This window comes from Botryllus schlosseri, chromosome 13, assembly GCF_051294905.1.
Source record: "Botryllus schlosseri isolate E-star chromosome 13, Bs_hap1, whole genome shotgun sequence".
In the NCBI taxonomy this organism is placed as follows: Eukaryota; Metazoa; Chordata; class Ascidiacea; order Stolidobranchia; family Styelidae; genus Botryllus; species Botryllus schlosseri.
Window position 1 is genome coordinate 8,007,150 of NC_137248.1, and position 18,582 is coordinate 8,025,731.

The window sequence follows — 18,582 nt, forward strand, 5'->3', positions numbered from 1 at the left end:
GAACGGCCCGTGTGTTTTCTTCTGGACTAATCTGCTGTGGTTCTGCTTGAGAGAACAAGTAAATCAAAGTTCAGCGAAGCGTTTTACATTTCAGCTGGGTTCGCCGTCTTCATGGTCCAATGTAGACAGATAGTATTCGAGTTCGAGATTGGAGGGTTTTGAATTCGCCAAATTTATGCCTATGATTCTTGTTCAATATGTTGGCATGGCCTGGGCCTGCACCTGCGTTTTGTTCATAATGATGTCATTAAAGCTGGAAAATCAAGTATCCGTAAGTATGCAGGAATTGTTGTTTTCAATTTGTCGTGTTGAATGTGATATGGTGCTGGTTTTACGTCTGGTCATTGCAAAAAAAACCTTCAGAGAATGACTCGATAAAGGACGAATACAATGAAGATAAATTGATGTCACCTAATTTCGTATGTTAGCATAGCTATAGCACAAATCTTCCATTGTGTTCGGCCCGGAAAAGCTTACAAATGGTGTAACCCGTGCAATATATATGAGTGTGACAAGATTACTCTTCTTTTTTCAGTACAGCTGGTTTGTTACGTTCATTCCTCGCTTCTTTTTATGTGTTTTCGACATGGTATGGGTCATCGCTAGACTCGTCTATCACAAGAGAAGCTATGGGGTAAGTCAAAATTACATCAAGTAGTAATTTACTACTAGTACACTAGCAAACCAAGCCCACCTGTTTTCAGCAGAGCAGGATTTTTACAAGTATAAGCCAGACATGGGGTAATCGTGATTAGTAATCGTAATCGATTACGACGATTACAGCATTTTCAAGTCATCGTAATCGCAATCGATTACTTTCGAAAAAAATGCAAAGTAATCGTAATCGTGATCGATTGCTTCACATATCTAATCGATTTCTTTGTGAAAGCACGATTACTTTTCATTTGTACTAGGACTATGCAACTAGGGTTGGATTATCCGGATAACGGTTAACCGCGGTTTTTTTTATTATCTGATATCCGGATATAATTATGCCGGTTAACCGGATAAAATAGTATTGTTGATAATGCGTTTTACACTTTTTAGTAAGCTCAATAAGTTGTATTATCAGTGTTGCGCGCGGCCAATTAACGAGAAGCGTGTTGCCAATTAGCGAGATACGTCTGTGCACAATGTAACGCGATGCAATCTCCCGCTGAGAAGATCGCCAAATTAGGTGCTCGGCTATCGTTACTGGCCTGATTTATCGAGTCTTCAACAAGCCTATAGTTCCGCTGGCAGAATCGCATCTGCAATAGGCCCTATGGACACTATAACACCACTGGTCTGCACAATCGCATCTTCATTGACTTTGTGTTCACGATATTATAGGGTTATCATGTTTGGGAAATCTGAAAAGAGGACACTTTTTCATAATTTTCAGACTTGCAAAACCGGAGTAGAATTCTCAAAAAATGGTAAATTTTTCCCACTTCGTGGTCGGTTGGCTAAAAAAAATATTAAAGGTCAACTTTCCACTCGGCTCCTGGAATACCCGCCGGACCGTCACTTCGGTGCTAATTTACGACATCTCAGTCGAATTTTGCTATAAATATGACCAAAATTCGTATGGTAACCCTACGATATTATCGTTGGCCTACACAATCGCATCAGCAATAGGCATGGCACGAAAGATATCATCGCTGGCGTAACAATCGCGTCTCTGGCCTGGAATGCGTTGGCTCCTATTTCTTGGGCGCTTGGAGGCAATATGCTGCTTGGAGTATTCTGATCAGCGATTGTGATTAAATAATGACATCGCGAAACTGAATGACATCGAATGTTCGCATTTTGCAAACATTTTTGTGCGTGCACTCCGGTCCCGGCTACAGGATGCCACAATTAATGCAGTGTGCTTTGTAAGGAGGGCGTTGCAGAAGCAGTGAACATTAAATTTGCGTGATTTTTGTGGTATTCGCTCGTACTGCGCGTGTACGTATAGCTCTACAATAACACTGTGTAATGATTTTGCGATCCATTTTTCATGCAGACCTCGTGAAATCGATTGTCTCACTTAGCAGTTATTATCCGGTTCACCGGTTAGCTAAATTCCAAATATACGGATATATCCGTTATCCGGATAGTGAAAATTATTGATATCCGAACTAACCCTATATGCAACTATGTCATGAACTCAACATTCCTGAACAAGTAAGAGTGCTATATTATACCACGTTATTGATAGCAAATACGTCAAAGACGCCACTGCTCATTATTACCTCACAACACACATGTATTAGCTTTGCTCGTCATTGCGCTACGAATTATCCTCACGTAGTAAATAGTATTCGATGAACACTGCATAATGTACATGTAGTAGTGTTATTGTCCAATAGGAACCACCGGCAGCATGCCATATATATCAGGTTATCAATTCACTCCTGACATCACTACCGCGCAGCGCAGTAATGATCACCACTCAGCCTAGTTTCGTTTCAAATAGTAAGATTGTATTGCTGTATGGTTATTGGTTGTGGTTAGCTGAACGCAGTTTGAACGTTACTGCTTGGCAAGGTGTAGCCCTAAGCGTAGGTACACCAGACAATGATTTGTCATTTTGTACTCGTCAAATGAAACATTGCGATTTCCACATTGAAGCATTAAAAATCCAAGAATGCTGATAGAAATCATAACTGAGCAGTTGTTTGACGCTATTCCTAACGGCATCTCGCAATATAACTGGCACGAATCGTTTTTCGCAATTCTTTACTCAACATTTTGATCTGCCGCCATAGCCATTGCTTATAAACCATGATAGCGTAGGATGTAGCTAGAATCAGAACTGAAACAGGACTTCGTCACCCCCAGACTCCCACTTTACGACCGGTCTTTTCACATCAACTTGAAGACACGTTTGATGCGATGTGGCTTCACTGTGTAATTGTTGTTATCGCGCGAATAGCGAAAATATCGTCGAATTCATGGCTGAATTTCGTCAGTAATGATGGTAATTGCATAAACATATCTATTTTGTTTCTCTCTCAGCCTGCGTGGTCAGATTTACCGGTAGAGCTGAGAGAGCTGATGTCTTCGACAATGTAGGCACGCGATTACTAATTATAACATATTCGGTAGCTCCCGTTGTTAATATTACTTTGTTCGTTGGATGTTGCTCATTCGTGACCATAGTCAAAAGATATTAGAATCACCCAAACATAGCAGACTAAACAAACGAAAAACGTATGTTTCGTGAGATGCACACACGCGTTGTCATCTCTTCACATTTCTCCTTCATATTTGTCGACATTAAATCGCTAAGAAATATTTTAGCCCATAGGGCCTAATTTCTCCACAAAATTTGATGATTTACGAAATAATTTTGGGTCCCCTTCGTGCTCGCCATACATCCAATTGGGGGTTCAGGGTGCGCCCTGACTAGAATGGAAATCGCTGGGTGCAAGAAATCTTTAGCTATAAATTTGGCCAATGGGTATATTGTGATGTAACAAGCAAATGGCATCACATTATAAGTCGAAAAATGTACTCTCATGACGCCTTTCATCATACCGTAATATCGCCATCCAATATGTCTCGAAATATAAGTTCTAAGAAGCAAAATGAATGTAATCGTGATTACTTTTCCAATGTAATCGTAATCCTAATCGACTACTTTGAGATTTTGCTGTAATCGTAATCGCGTGATATAGAAGTAATCGCAATCGATTACATTCATGAAGTAATCACCCCATGTCTGGTATAAGCCTAGCCAATTTTATATATATTTAAGGAGATTATACTCATAAGGCGTAAGCATATCTTTTCAAATTCTTTGTTATTTTCATAAGTATGATAACTCGGCTTCAGTCACTCAATAGAAAATGATTTATGGTAACTAAAACTTCTAACATAGTTCTGTCTTGTGCTTGAAAGCAGAGAGTCAGTGTTGGCATCTGCTTACTTTTCTTGGTTTTCAACACGTAATGCATTTCATTTGCAGTTATTTGATTAATGAGAACTAGTAGCCAGTAGGATCATTCTGTACTTCACTTCACTTTTGTGATCAAATTAAATTCTTGTTGGCTACTGTGACAAACTAAAGCCCATAAATTTCTATGTCTCTCTGACACTTGATATTACTTGAAAGTAAGTAGGCCTAAATCATAAAATATAACGAAGTAGCAGAAGATTATATTTGCTTGATGAAGTACTGCAAATAGAGGAAAACTACTTTTTCAAAAAACCAGAAGTACTGTGTTCCAGATCACCTCTGGTACCAGTAGGTTTACGATTAGTCTATGACAAAAAAGTAAATGGATATCAGTTAAGTCAGACATGATCCTCGGTCTGATTGTAAAAAATAATATAGTCTGCCAAACGATGATAAAATATAAGTAAAATCGTTACTATGTCTAAAACAATTTTGATTCTCTACTTTTGATCACATTTTCGGATTGAGAGTTGAAATTCAAATCTGGATATTCGACAGTGATATTGGTAAACGAATACGGAATCAGAATTGAATGGTGATCTCTTTTTACAGGACCCTCAAAGTGTCAGCATGAAACGGAAAGGCTTCCTCTTGGCTTCCTGTATTCTTGAACTGTTATTCGAAATATTGCTCTGTCTGCGGCTGGATCACATTGTAGAGATTTCCATGTACTATGTTCTTATTCCGCTATGGATACTTCTCGCTGGTTATGTTGTGAACTTTTTCCATTTCCAAATTGTTGTGATTCAGAGCTGACCAAACTAGATTCACATCGGGTGGGAATTCTTGACCATGTGACGGATATGAATTGCCGTCGACATGTGTAATCAATGCGCCTCGTTCCATATGAATTTGGAACTACATGCATAGATTTGTGGCAGACACGGCTAACCTGGCCAGAGGTGACAACTGTGACAGTCTTCACCAAACTAGTCTATTACTCGACCATGATTTATTTATTCCAGTTGATTGCTGCACCTTCGTACTGCTAGTTTAAAACACTATACGATTTATGCAGTAGTCTAACTGATTGATAAGATGATAACTATCGATTTTTTCAAGATCGGTATCATGAGTTACGGTATTGTCATTTGTGTACTGGTTTCAACTGATGTCTATAACCACATTGTCTCATCATTACGATTCTTAGAGACACTCATAGGGCAGAGGCAGCAAAGTAATGGTGTGACCTCCACTATGATCCCAAAGCTATGCATATTCTTGTCATGGAATTGGAATATCTGCCTATGGAATATTGATTTGGTTTTGCACCAGATTGTTGCATTTTCATCTACACACTGTGCAATTGAATCGTGTTGCATCACGGATATTTTTGTAGAACGTGAATTATACATGAAGTGAAGGAAAATTAGCAAACATCATTAATAAATACAAAAACTTCGTATCTTGTCGATAGGCTCAAGAGACAGCTGACATTTGTAGAACTGTGTATGAAATCATTTATTCCATAACCATTAGAAAAATTCACCCAAGGAACTTGATTTACAATTTCAAATTCAAGAAAGTAACAGCTACTCTAGTCCTTTACTTGAATCAGACAAAATAAAATGATATAACATAGAACGTATATGATAGATTTTTGATATTTCACAGTTTGGATATACCAGTGATAGACAGAATTGAAAATATTTTAAAACGTTACTAAATGCAATAAGCTATGGACATCACTAATTTGCACATATACTCGAGCTATGATTCAAAGTACAACTACAAATATATCACAGTAGGACAACGCAGCTGAAAAAGAAAACATTGAAGGTCTTCATTATAAAATGAGGTGTCTGTGGAATCACGGTATTGCTTCGAACAATGTCTGAAATATTGGTTGGCTGGTAGTGGTGTTTTTGCTTTCTGCGCACAGTACAAATGTTTTTTTTCTACTCGAATGGCTTCTGGATTGATACGGCAATAGCAAAACCCTGACATGTATCACTAGCTGACTTTGTTTAGAACTAGTGAGAAGTCTTTGAAAGAATAATAACCATCTTCCTCATCACTGATGGTGTTAGACTCCGGGTCTGAACATTCACCGACACGTTTAGAGATTTTGTGCTTGGTTGGCACTGATGAGACATGCAGTTGGGATTCATGTTGCACAAGGTTTGCTTTACTTGGTCGGAAATAGTCCATTTCTACTTCATCGTCGAGAAACAAGGGCTTTCTCTTATCATAAGTCTTGTCCGTGTATTGCGATGTAAAGAAGAAAGTGGGACGTCTCCTACACCTTATGATTGCTAATGATAAGAAAGATACCAATCCGACCAGGCCTATTAGAATAGGAGCAAGAACTTGACCGATAGCTGCCGACTTGCCTTGTGATAGTGGGGCTGGTATTTCTCGGTCGAGTTTCACTTTGAACCCGAGTTCAGGAGCAATCGTGACGTTATTGCTGCTGACTATGATTTCAGGCAGCATTGAGAGGAAAAATTCAAAGTTTGTGTCCGAAGTACGATTTTTGAAAATCAAGTGCCTTATAGTATTGTTGAAAGCGATTAAATCCATCTCATCGATAGACCAACGGACACCAACACTATAGGTAGTGCTACGGCGTCTTCTCCGCCTAGTTATAGAATCAAAATTATGAATGTTGATTGAAGAATTGTTGATTGCACTGTGAAACGATGATAGATAAGAAGACAATTTTCTGATGAAAGTAACGGGATATAAGGAATATACATCATCCTCAGTGATTGAACTGATAGCTTTTATATCAATTGCAGTAGAGACAGTGTAGTCCTGTGATTTAGAACTTGGAAGCGGATATACTGACACATGCAACGTGAGAATTTCCGAAGTTCGCATATTACCCGTGGTAATATAGATATGGTACGTTTGGGTCTGTGAGACATCACCGGAATGATTGGCGACTGGAACTCCACATAACGATTTGGATTCTTTGCAATACATCAGCCATTGGTCGGTCAGTAATGGCGCTGGGATATTGTGTACAGTTGTTGTTGCTGTCAAATCCACATTCACATAATGCATGCCGTGTTTCAGTTCAGATGAAAGGAATTCTGGAATTGTGTGCTGAAACATCTTGCCAACGACTGCCGAAACAACATCCGTGACGCTCACTGCTGGAAAACGGATATGGTTCATTATATGAGTGGAGTGTTGAGTTATACCTAATTGCATAGCCCAAGATTTTTTTATGATGGATAATAGTTACCTGCTACCAATGACCAAGCTCTGTCGGCCACAAATTTAAATATATCTACTGGGAATTGCCATCCTTTCCTACAAAATACCACTGCGAAAAGTATCTTAAGACAAAAGAGTTCAACCCCATACCAGGGTTTGGTCACTAGTTTTTGACTGCAGACAAAAGAAAAAACAAAGAAAAACTACAAATATAACATACAGGGGTGCTAGTGAAGGTGGAGTAAAATACGCTACATGTTAGTCATGCTACAAGACATTTTGAGTAGGTATTTTGAAGCTTACCCGGATCAACATTGCCTGAAGTTGTCAGTTTCGTAGCAGTTGGTAGCAATATCGGTGTAGATGGGGTGGATTTTATCGTTGATGTTGGCGGAATGTCATGAAACAGAGTTGTTGATGGAGTCAGGACTTTATTATCAGTCCATGTAGATGTCTCTTTGACAATAGAAGTCGATTGTACTGGGGTTGCTAAAATCGAAGTCGTCACACTGTCGGGAGTTGTTGACACAAGATAACCTTGCTCAGTTGTAACACCACTGGAAGGACTTCCATCGTTTGAAATGTACCGTGTAGCATGTGGTCCTGTTTTTGTAGTGGAATACAATGAGGTAGTGTCCGTGGTGACCAAATTACTAGACGCTTTAGGTGCAGTGAAATGATCATCGGTATGTAGCATTTCACGAGTGCTTTCAATGGTAACAGTAGTCTCATGAATTGAAGAAGGTATGCTTGTGGAAGATACGCCAATCAGATTGGTGGTGGTAATGCCAGCATCACCTGATTTATCGCTTGGTATACTTTCAGCACCCTGGGCAGTAGTTGATGTAGAAAGAATCCCTGGCGTAGTACCGATAGTGCTTGAGACATCTTGATTAGTAGATACAATGGGTGTGTGCACAGAGCTGTAATGTTTCATTCTAGTAGTACCAGTTGGATCGGTAGCAGCAATTGTGGGTGATAACACCAGGCCGTCCTCTTTGGTGGTGAAATGTCTATCGATGAATGGTACAGAAGTAGATGACACAAATGGGGATTCATTTGGTGACTTAATACCAGTGCTTGAGTATGAAGATGTGGGTAATCCAGGTGCTGAAGTAGAGGTTTGATATAAAGATTCAATAGTTGAATGAACTGAAGTCTTCACAGTGACAGCTTCTTCTGTAATAGTGTATGGCAGTTTCGGTTGGTGGGTAAATGCAATTGTTTTAATTTCGCCATTCGCACCAGTATTTGTCATTGAGTGAACAGTTGCATGCACTCCCGATGCTTCAGTAAATGTTTGCCGTATGTGATCTGATGTTGAATGTGTTGCGGTCTCCATGGTGATAGCTTCTTCTCTGACGGCATTTGACTGTACCGTTTTTAAAGTGGAAGAGACTGTTGAAATTTCATCAACTATACCAGTATTTGTCATCAGATCAAATGTTGAGGTTGCAATAGCTGATGTTGGATGCATGGATTCATATGTTGAATGAATTGTACTACCCACACTGACAATATCTTCTTCAGTAGCAGTTACCGCCAAATCATTGTCAGTAGAAGTTTCATCGGCCCCCAGGGTAATGCTAGGTTGGGATAGCAGAACTGTGGAAACACTAGGCCAACCTTCTGAACTTTGCTGAATTGTGGAGTAAATAGGTGTTATATGAGCCTGGTGATTGGTGATAGATGTTGATGACGAATGTAGTGTAGTGTCCCTTGCAGTGCTGCCAAACTGAGGAATATTTGACTCCGTCAGTGTCGACCCTGACCCAGCAAATGCGTTTTGCAACGTAGTAGCCACGGCAGGATGTGACTCATCTACAGTACTCACAGTAGAAATGGTTGGTGGGATATTTGAGGCACTACCAGACTCATGATCCACCGGCGAATGGCTAGAGACGGTGGGAATGGAAGTATAGTCAGAAGTCGCCGATGAAAGCACTGTTTTTGTCTCGTCTGGAAATGTCGAAAAGTTCCAACCAGGATTATCTACACCGTTTCCACTCCATACCGGGTCTGTCACAACCAAATATCCAGAAGTACCAGCAATTGTTTGTGGGTTTGATTGTTCTTTTTCAGTGCCGGTGGCTGTGACGTGTACTAAGGTACCAGTATGTGTTGGATTATAGCCCGTATCTGGATCCATTCCTGACAAAGTACTATGAGCAACACCATCACCAGACGTCAGAGTTTGACTAGGTAACGTATGCCCGATAGGGGTGGTTTGTGTAGGCATTGGTTCCAAAGTTTCATCACTTTGCACACTGCTGTCTGCGGTGGTCCAGTACTGGATGGCAGTTGGCACCGCTGACTGCCTCTCTACATCAGTGTCAGACATCTGAGTTTGACTAGACAACGTCTGCCCGCTAAGTGTGGCTTCTGTAGGCGTTGGTTGCAACGTCCCATCGTTTTGCACACCGTTGTATGTGGTGCTCCAGTACTGGAAAGCAGTTGGCATCAATGACTGCATTTCAGCCGACGTGATCACAGAAGTAGATGGCACATCTTCCTGTTTTGTAGTCGCGATTTCACTTTTTGCATTGCCCACAGTAGAACCACTGCCAGAAAAATCCGTGGAACCGACATCGCCAGAGAATGCAATCATAGCCGAGGTATGTGCTATGTTGTTGTGCCGTGTAGTTACTGAAATTATGTCTTGTTGATTTATATTGGACGTTGACGAAAAAGAGTTGGATTTCCAGGCAGTATAACGTGTGGTGGTTTCAGCACCACTTTGAACGAGGTCACTTCCGACGGATGAACTCCTTGCATATGTACCTTCACCACTTTCATCAGAATTTGTTGTTAAAGTGTTGGCATAAACTCTAGTTGCGATCGACGGCAATAATTCTGTGACGCCTTGTTGCAGATGATTTGTTAAGCTGTCGGTAGCACTACCGATGTCCGTACCGTAAAGGTTTTCAGTCGTTGCTTCATGACCAGACACTGCGCTTGAATAGGTAATCGCAAAATCGCCAGACTCTTGTATGGTCACCGGGTAGTCGACAGCAGAAATAGCTTCTAAAGTATCACTGTAGGTAGTTGATATTTCAGGCGTCAGAATGTCTGGCAAAGGTGACAATGTTACTGAGACAGGAATACTGTGCCTTGTCGACGATACTATGCCGGGTATGTCTGGGTGAGGTAATTTAGTATATGCTTCCTCTGAAGTAGGTTTGCTGCTTTGTGTCGCTACTGAACTATCGACATTGTGGTCGGTAGTTATCGCATTTGTGGCAAATTCATTCGAAAAAGTTCCTGTACTGCTCAAGTTAGTGTGTGGATCTGGGTTTGTAGTCCACATTCCGGAGCCCATTCCAACTGTTGTAGTAGTGGAAGATCCTTTTTCAGCGTTAGTGGTAAATACAGATTCAAGGCTGTCGGCCATCGCTGTACTTCCGTCTGCAAAGGATTCAGTTTCCATGGTAGAAAATATCAATGCAGTACCGTCATATGCATCATGATCTTCTGCAGGTGTTGATGTTTGCACTGTAGTGGTAGATTCATCCTGATATGCAAGATCAGTCGAAGTTTGCATAACTCTCTTGATATTGTCACTGATTTCACCCTCTGTAATAACATCTTCAAGTGAGTCAGAAGTAGACAAAAAATCGACATTACTGTCTGGCCGAGTTGTGATTTGAACAGTTGTCTTTGTATCATCATCCGGCAGCGTTATTTCGTGTATAACGATTGGTGTTGAAGTTGAAGCTTGTTTTGTATTGAAACCTTCTTTCGCGAAAGACTCAATTGTGTACTCAGGAGTGGTTGTTATCAAATTTCTTTTTGGAGCAGTTGATGGCAGTGTAGTGAAGACAGCGGTTACTTCTTGAAGAGTTGCCGTGGAATCTTTCCTATCTGGAAAAGGTCTTTTGCTGAGATTTTCAGTGGTAACAGCATTAGTAAGGCTCGTGACATCTTGTGATGTACTTACTTGTACACCAGTGACAATGCCTGGACTGAACTGAGTTACAGAATCAGTGCTTACAGACATTGATGAAGTATCCGGTTTGTCAGTGATATCTTGCCTGGTATCTATGTCACTACCGGATTCATACAGACTTGTATTTTCTGTAATTTTGAATGTGACATTTTCCACATCAGATGAAGTCAACTTATCATCAGTAACATATCCACTACTACTTTGAGTTATTCCCACATGAACCCTTGAAGAAATAGTATCAGAGAGCCCCGTTGTATGCAGCTGTGTATCAGTCAACGTAGAAAATGAAATCTGCGTTGTATGTGATGGTCTTCCATCTTTCTCTTCAACCGGCATACTTTCGGATGCCAAAGTAATCCCAGCATCGGTACCAAGTTTTGGATATTCTGTAGGTTTGGTGGCTAAAATGGAATCATATTCCGACGTAGAAGCAACAGTGTTGTCGGAACGTAACGAAGAAATCGTTTTGCTGGAACTAGATGGAAATATTGTACTGCGGGATTCTCGAGTCATTGATGACTTGTCAGATTGTAGAATCGCGGGATCAGATCGGATATCTAGAGGTGACAATGTCGTGGATGCATCTATTTCTTGAATGTTTGCTTGAGGTACTTGAGAACGTGTTCGGTACTCTGTACTCTGATCTTGAAAAGATGAAGTTCTAGTCTGCCTGGTACCGAAAGAAGCAGTGCTGACAACGTCATCTGTTTTTTCGAACGCTAGATCTTGGTCAGTTGGTCTTTCTACAAATTCAACATCTCCAAATGTGCTTGAATCAGTAATCGTTGCACCCTCATCGTTAGAATTGGGATTTTCTGTTGTGTCAAATTTCATATTCAAAATTTCAACATCAGACGGTGTGGAGGAGCTGTCTCCAGGTAATATACGGTTGACTGGTTCATCGAATTCGTATATCTCACCAGATCCATAATCTGCATTCACAGTTTGTACTTCATGCTGACGTGATGTTGATACGACCTTGGTCGTACCAGTGTGGTTACTTGTCGACATTACGTTGTCAGTGATAGTGATAGGCTGAGAAACTTGCCGATCGGTTTGATACGGTAAACTTTCGTCACGGGACGGTGTGGAAATGGATGATATATCTTCTTGTACCGAAATTGTAGTTTGCAAATGTGCAGCAGGTCCATCTCCACTGTAGATCTCATCCTCAAGATCAAAGGAGTCATCACTAGATGTTATATCAGTGTTGATGGGAGTTACAGCAGAAATTGTTTCCATATTGTATTCTTCAGAAGTGGCAGCCCGGCTTCTGGGATTTTCCGTGACTCCAACTGTAGAAACCGTCAAATACACGTTCGGCGCGGAAATAGAGGATTCCACGTTATCACCGTTACGGTACACTTCTGGCAAAGTCACGTGGGTATGATCCGTCGCGTTGTGCATATCTGACAATAGCGAGTTCAGAGGTTGCGGAAAATTATTCACCAGGATGCCGTAAATCTTGTAAAGCAGCTCACGCAAAGAGAACAGGTCTCTCATCGCGTCGTTAGTAGAAGTGGTGACATCTTTCACAGATTTGGAAGTGAGTACGTCGGACGTGGCGTCTTCAGTTGCTATGCCTGGTGTCGAACCATTCAAATTGTAGAGATTCATTGCTTCTGTATTGCTCACCGTAGCCGATGGGTCAGATATTTCGGAATTATCAGCGAAAAATTCTTGGTATATCCTTCTCACCATCTCCATGTAATATTCTTGGTCGTACGTGGAAGTTTCTTCGCTGGTGCTTTCAGACGTGACCAATTTTACTTCAGTACCCGTGATCCCAACAGTGACGTAATCTGATGTTGGAATATGGTGATGACTCGGGCGCTCTAGTGTCGAGGATGTGTCCTGTGTAGTTGTCGGAGTCGGATTTAGCCGATTATTATTATTTGAGGTCGCAGTATCATGTACTGTTTTACCCTGATCTGTGGTTTTCGTAGTTTGCACGACCAACGGTCCAGTTGTTTTTATCAATTCGAAGCCTGCCTGTATCAAACCTTCATCGTATTCAACAACAAGCCCCAAAACTTGCCAAGCGTTGATCTCATGTCCTATGATTTTAGAAATTCGATCCTTCATCAAATCATCATCCAACAGCCTCGCGGATTGCAACCACTTCGATACGTCGCCCGAGTCTTCAGACGTACACCGGGTAATATCTCCGAGAGGCCAAGCAGCTGCTAAATTCGGCCTACAATGCCGATCGATATTGGCAAAGTTAGTCAAGGTCAGCTGTTTCACGACGTCGTGATGTAGCTTACAAAATTTCCACGAATTGTTCAAACTTTTCTCCTGGCACGTGTCATATAATACTTCCCGGTTTTGGCTGTCGAATCCCCAAACATAACCGCATTCTCCATTAGACTCCGCCGATCCGCGAATATAAAAGGATTGCCTTTGCATCGACTGTGGGAGTCCGTTATGCGTTATTTTGTCGTCCATAAAAAAGTAGTCTCTCGAAGTGTTTGTGTAATCGGCGAGTCTGTTCTTGATATCCATCCGCGACGAATTGGATATGAATATTTCATTCGGCACGCGGAAATGTAGCACCAAAAACAAGGCGACGCATGTCTTAGCTGGCGCAGAATCACGCTTCACCCGTAGGTGATTTTCCTGGCGCCATACCTTCACAAGTACTTGGATTACCAGTAGCAATAGCAGTGCGACGATGATTGCATGTTGAGCACGTATTCTCCTTCTCCTTAGGTAAAGGTAGACGGGTAACATCTTTCACTGAATAGAAAATAAAATTAGATATACCAGATTCTAGGTAGGAGTAAAGAATGTAATATGCAGTGAATTTTTTGGGGTATTGGCAATGTTTTCTTGAAGTTCAAGCAAAAAAATATAATTTATGCATAGCTGATAAAATTATTAATTCTGATGCGTACGGTTCGACGTCAGTCACACATGAATAATTGAAAAATATTTGTCGATAGCGTGTACTTGTAATGCATGCATGCTACTCACTGTCCAAATTAAGTGAGTCGGATTCTTATGATTTCTGTCACATCTCCAACCTATCGCCAGGCAGTTGAATCTGGAAAATTTGAAAAATACTCCTTCAATTACACAGGAAATAAATAAATAATCAACTCAGCGGACTGCCTGCAGGCCTACTTTCATGGGATATTTCGCTATGTCACCATTCATTTAAATTATCCTATTCACTTATAGACGTTATATTACAGTGGTTCCCAACCTTTTTCATCTCGTCCCTCCCTTGGCCGAAATTTAAGCCAAAATTCCCCCCTTTGGATAAATCTGGCCGATGATTAAAAATGTCATTTTTTACCGCGGAAACACTTGTTGACTGAGATAATAAGACGGGTGGTATCGAGTGTTTGTTTCTAGCAGTGCTGTAATAACACTTTGTAGACCTCCAAAAACAATGGTCCTGGTCCCAATCAAACAACGTCTGGAAGACTTGACTCAACAGACCCCCACACTTCCATTTGTGTTTTTGGCGTACCATGCACCAATCAGTAATATAGGCTAACTGTTGTGAAAAATCAGTATGCATAAATTTACTGCTCTCGCGATTTTTTTCTCAAGTTTGCGTATGCATTTGGACAATAATTTTGGTACTTTCATATATAGGAGGGTTGACCAGACTCGAGTCACCATTTTCTAATGACTCTGCTTTACTCGAGTCATTTTCTCAAAATACGGAAACGACTCGACTCGACTCGAGACAATCTGGGTATTGACTCGACCTGGACTCGAGTCATTGTGCATGACTCGAACCAAGCCATATGAATCGAGACTATAAGACGGCCAAGACCGACATTTGATTGTAATTTCGAAGAACAGTAAAGTGACCAACCTATTGGAATCTCGTCTGTTGATCCTGGTAATTCACAATGCGACATGAAACTGCTCAAAGTGAGGAAAATTAGTTTATCATAAATCCAAATCATTCAATATCACCAAACAGTGTTGACTGGAGTGTGACTTGGACTCGGACTCGAGTCACAATACCATGACTTGGACTCGACCCTCTTCTCGGGGACTTGGACTCGGACTTGACTCAATGACGAATTGAAAATGACTCGACTTGACTCGAGTCAAAACTATGAAAGTGAGATTGACTTATGACTCGGAGCCTCGTGATTTGGTTACAGCCCTGATATATAACATACACGTGATCAGATTCCCTGCTGGAGCTCATTGGAATTTGGGACACCAATTACGTTTCGGCAACATTGCACCAAGTTTAACATGTCTTTTTTCGATCGGGTTGTTCACTAAAAATAAAGCAAGGCTAGCCACCTCTTTGACTTGAATTGATGACGTGAGAATATTTTGTCACTGTCTGAAAATGTTTACTTGAAAATATAAGATAAATACTTTCACTAGAGGCCTTGTTGTGATAGATTCGGCACGACATTTCCTCGCTTAGGGTATATTTGATTGAGACGCCGTCGCTGGCCTACAAAATTGTCTTGCAAACTGCAGCACATCTGAACTAGTTTTAAAAAAGGGGGTAATTTGTATGTGAAAAAGAGATTTCAAATAGCATTTGAACATACTTTCAGCAAACAAAAAAACAGTCATAAGGAGCATACGTTCGAATATAACTGGTTGTCTACATGACAGTTCGGACATGAACAATTTGGGAAATCAGTTACAATTCTAAAGTGGAATTCCTCCCTAAATATTGCAAAATTCCCCCCAAGGGGGGAATTCCTCCCCGGTTGGGAACCACTGTTATATTATGTCAAAGCAATTTATGTACTCAGATAATGTAACATGTAGTGCATATGAAGAGCTGCAGTAAGTTCTGTTTATTAATTTTAGCGACAAATAACAATTTAAATAGTTTATTTGAATAAATCGTCACTTAAGTAGTTTTCGCATGCTATTTACCTAGATCAGTGGTCTCCAAAGGGGGCGGTATCACCCCCTGGGGAAAATTCGGAGATAGAAGGGGACGAAAATAATGAATGGGTCGATTGTGGGGTGAAAATGTTAGAACGTTCATTCAAGTTTATTGATAGAAAAGCGACTCAATGCTTGACTTATTCCAGCACGAGGAAAAGGGAAAAGGAAGGTTGGGAACTACTGACCTAGATCTTCATCTTAGTGCGCAATATGCTAATGATTTATACAGGTAGGGCTATCACAGAAACGATGACACAAATTCGTCAATTCTGTTTGGTGTTGGAACAGCAATAATTTCTAGCGATTGCTTCAATTACTCAAATACCGCAACTGATCAATAGGGAACAACAACATTATTTGTATTGTATCCTTCATTCAGCAAGTGCAACCGAGGCGCAGAGTCGCTCACTCAGTAGTTGTCGATTAGCCTTCATTGTCGCTAACTTACTCTTAGAATTGATCACTAGGGCTGGGCAAAATCGAGTTCCTGAGTGATTCGATTCTGAATCACGTAATATGCTTCGAGTCGAGTAATCGAGTACCATTCATTATGACATCTTAGCAGAATGTAATATGTCAAAGTTCAAATATGTACCTTTTATGCAACCACAAAGAATATAATGCCTATTATCCATTACATTAAAGATACTTTGGTATTTTTTCGACCATACCGATTTCATTGCACCTGGATATGAGGACTTCGGAAATGTGTTATTTCCAGAAACGTTTGTATAGCTTTGTACTATATGTTTCGTATGCTACGATAAGGCCAATCAAGGTTTCAAGGCTTCAACAGTGAAAATTAGTATCAAAACTATAATTCTCGTTGATAAATTAAATTTCAGTGGCGAGGAGCGTCTAATTTCAGTACTCGAAAAAAATCGTGTTTTACTACCCTGTCTACACGACTCGAATCATTATGCCCAGCCCTACTGATCATCCATAATCCAGAGCACAAACTCAAAATCAATTATCAAAAGAATGTATAAATCACCTATAATATTTTTATCATTGCCATCATAAGGTCTGTCTCTATATCCCCCCCCCCCCCCATGGCCATACCATTGACATGATTTGGTAAATTCAAGAAAACAAATAAATTGACTCCAATAAAACGCAAAGGATGTTACAGCAATTCATAATAAATGCCTATGATGATTATGATTAATCACAGGCACTGACATTTAGTCTAAATAAGTTTTTATATATAGTATACCATTGAAAGAAAATAAATTAAATTCATGTACAACGAACGCATGATCGAAAGGAATGTTTACAATCTATGCATTGCATATATACTCTATCCTCTATGAATAAAACTCCCAATGACACAGTTTACATCTGTTAATTGTATGGCAATCTTGTTAAGTTTTGAAGGGACAATTTTTTAACAGTAAACTGGATGCATTTGATATTGATACAAATTGAAGACGACAATTGCATGTTCAATGGTTGCAATGCAACACATTAAATACTTACATGCCTCAGCCTATGATGATAAATATAAGCCCACGGCAAATTACATACCTATCAGTTATAAGTTGATGGCGAGTATCCGTACATAACTGTGGTGGTGTGGCTCTGACGCGCCGTATCCGCTCTCCTCTCCACCGTACCGACTGTACGAAGATCGATAAACAACAACACAACACGGCACCACGCAACAGGGGTTAAACCCGCTCAGAGGCCAAACGCCAGACGCCAAACGCCGCGCGGCGGCCGAATGTCTATTCGGCGTTTGGCGTCTGGTTTTCTGAGACGCCGAGTAGCTATACGGCGTTTGGCGTCTGTTATGTTCAGACGCCGAGTAGCTATACGGCGTTTGGTGTCTGTTCAGACGCCGAGTAGCTATATACGGCGTTTGGTGTCTGTTCAGACGCCGAGTAGCTATACGGCGTTCGGCATCTGGTATGTTGAGGATAGGGTTTGATTTGAAGGTTGAGGCTTGAACAGGAGTTTTCTGCAGCTAAATCTAAGCAAAGCATGTCATATCATGATTTGATGGTTGTTTCGTGTGTACCTGTACAGGTACACTAACTGTACCGTACACGCTACTAAGTGACGACATCGTGTGTGCTTGGGTGCTGGGTCGACACTGAAGATCTGGCTGCTTGAGAACATACACTTTTCGTATTAGACAGATCGTCAGTCACGTTACTACAGATACTGCATGATTTGTTGCTGGGAACTTAACTACCGCAAGAAGATTACAGTATGTGACGTGTAGTAACAAGATATTTTATTGTTTTCTAGTAGGCCTATAGTTAGTTAGTGATTGATTCTAGACTAGACTGAAACAGCTGCAAAATCCATTGTATCTCCACTTCACGTATGCTGTGGTAAATCAACAGTTCGCGTCACTGAGATTGTATTCAAGACACACCTAAAATTTCGTTTCCGTATTACTCCGCAAAATTCTACACAAGTATACTCCAAATGATCTTCGGTTGTGAGAAGATCAAGGTTAAAGACCAGGATTGATGTTCAAAAAGATGGATGAAATTGTGGAGTACTTGCTTTGAAGGTTTGTGGTGCGTTCACGTATTGGGATTTGAGAAAATTGATTTACAATCTACTTTCACGTAATAGGCCGCCGAACTCTACCCGATGCAAACCTGGATTTCGATCATTCTCGACGAGCTTGCGAAAGCGA

At 40.7% G+C, this 18,582-nt stretch overlaps 3 protein-coding genes across 6 annotated transcripts in view; 2 read left to right on the forward strand and 1 right to left on the reverse strand.

Moving 5' to 3' along the window:
* Positions 1 to 18,582, forward strand: part of LOC145453767 (uncharacterized) — a 71,270-nt gene that overhangs the window by 46,150 nt on the left and 6,538 nt on the right. The gene's annotated exons all lie outside the window — the stretch shown is intronic.
* Positions 136 to 5,333, forward strand: LOC145453768 (transmembrane protein 60-like). The gene is made up of 3 exons (XM_080331760.1): positions 136 to 271; positions 536 to 634; positions 4,481 to 5,333. The coding sequence occupies exons 1-3, from the start codon at positions 176 to 178 to the stop codon at positions 4,682 to 4,684; spliced, it is 399 nt and encodes a 132-aa protein (XP_080187886.1). The 5' UTR covers positions 136 to 175; the 3' UTR covers positions 4,685 to 5,333.
* On the reverse strand, positions 5,240 to 17,580 carry LOC145453748 (uncharacterized). Of its 4 annotated transcripts, none has more exons than XM_080331738.1 (4): positions 17,457 to 17,580; positions 14,016 to 14,085; positions 7,397 to 13,778; positions 5,240 to 7,026 (listed from the first exon to the last, which is right to left on the reverse strand). In XM_080331738.1, exons 3-4 carry the CDS (start codon positions 13,770 to 13,772, stop codon positions 5,882 to 5,884), a joined length of 7,521 nt encoding a protein of 2,506 aa, XP_080187864.1. In that variant the 5' UTR covers positions 13,773 to 13,778; positions 14,016 to 14,085; positions 17,457 to 17,580; the 3' UTR covers positions 5,240 to 5,881. The 4 variants fall into 4 exon arrangements, with proteins under 4 accessions (XP_080187864.1, XP_080187861.1, XP_080187862.1 ...); XM_080331735.1 differs by having other exon boundaries at positions 5,240 to 7,029; XM_080331736.1 differs by having other exon boundaries at positions 5,240 to 7,029; positions 7,397 to 14,085.

Excerpts from the sequence above, each read along its gene's own strand:
- LOC145453768 (XM_080331760.1), top strand. The coding sequence starts at position 176 with ATGCCTATGATTCTTGTTCAATATGTTGGCATGGCCTGGGCCTGCACC. Across the intron at positions 272-535 it reads AGCTGGAAAATCAAGTATCC|TACAGCTGGTTTGTTACGTT; the intron begins GTAAGTATGCAG and ends TTCTTTTTTCAG. Across the intron at positions 635-4,480 it reads ATCACAAGAGAAGCTATGGG|GACCCTCAAAGTGTCAGCAT; the intron begins GTAAGTCAAAAT and ends CTCTTTTTACAG.
- LOC145453748 (XM_080331735.1), bottom strand. The coding sequence starts at position 13,772 with ATGTTACCCGTCTACCTTTACCTAAGGAGAAGGAGAATACGTGCTCAA. Across the intron at positions 7,030-7,396 it reads TTCAGGCAATGTTGATCCGG|CAGTGAGCGTCACGGATGTT; the intron begins GTAAGCTTCAAA and ends TCCGTTTTCCAG.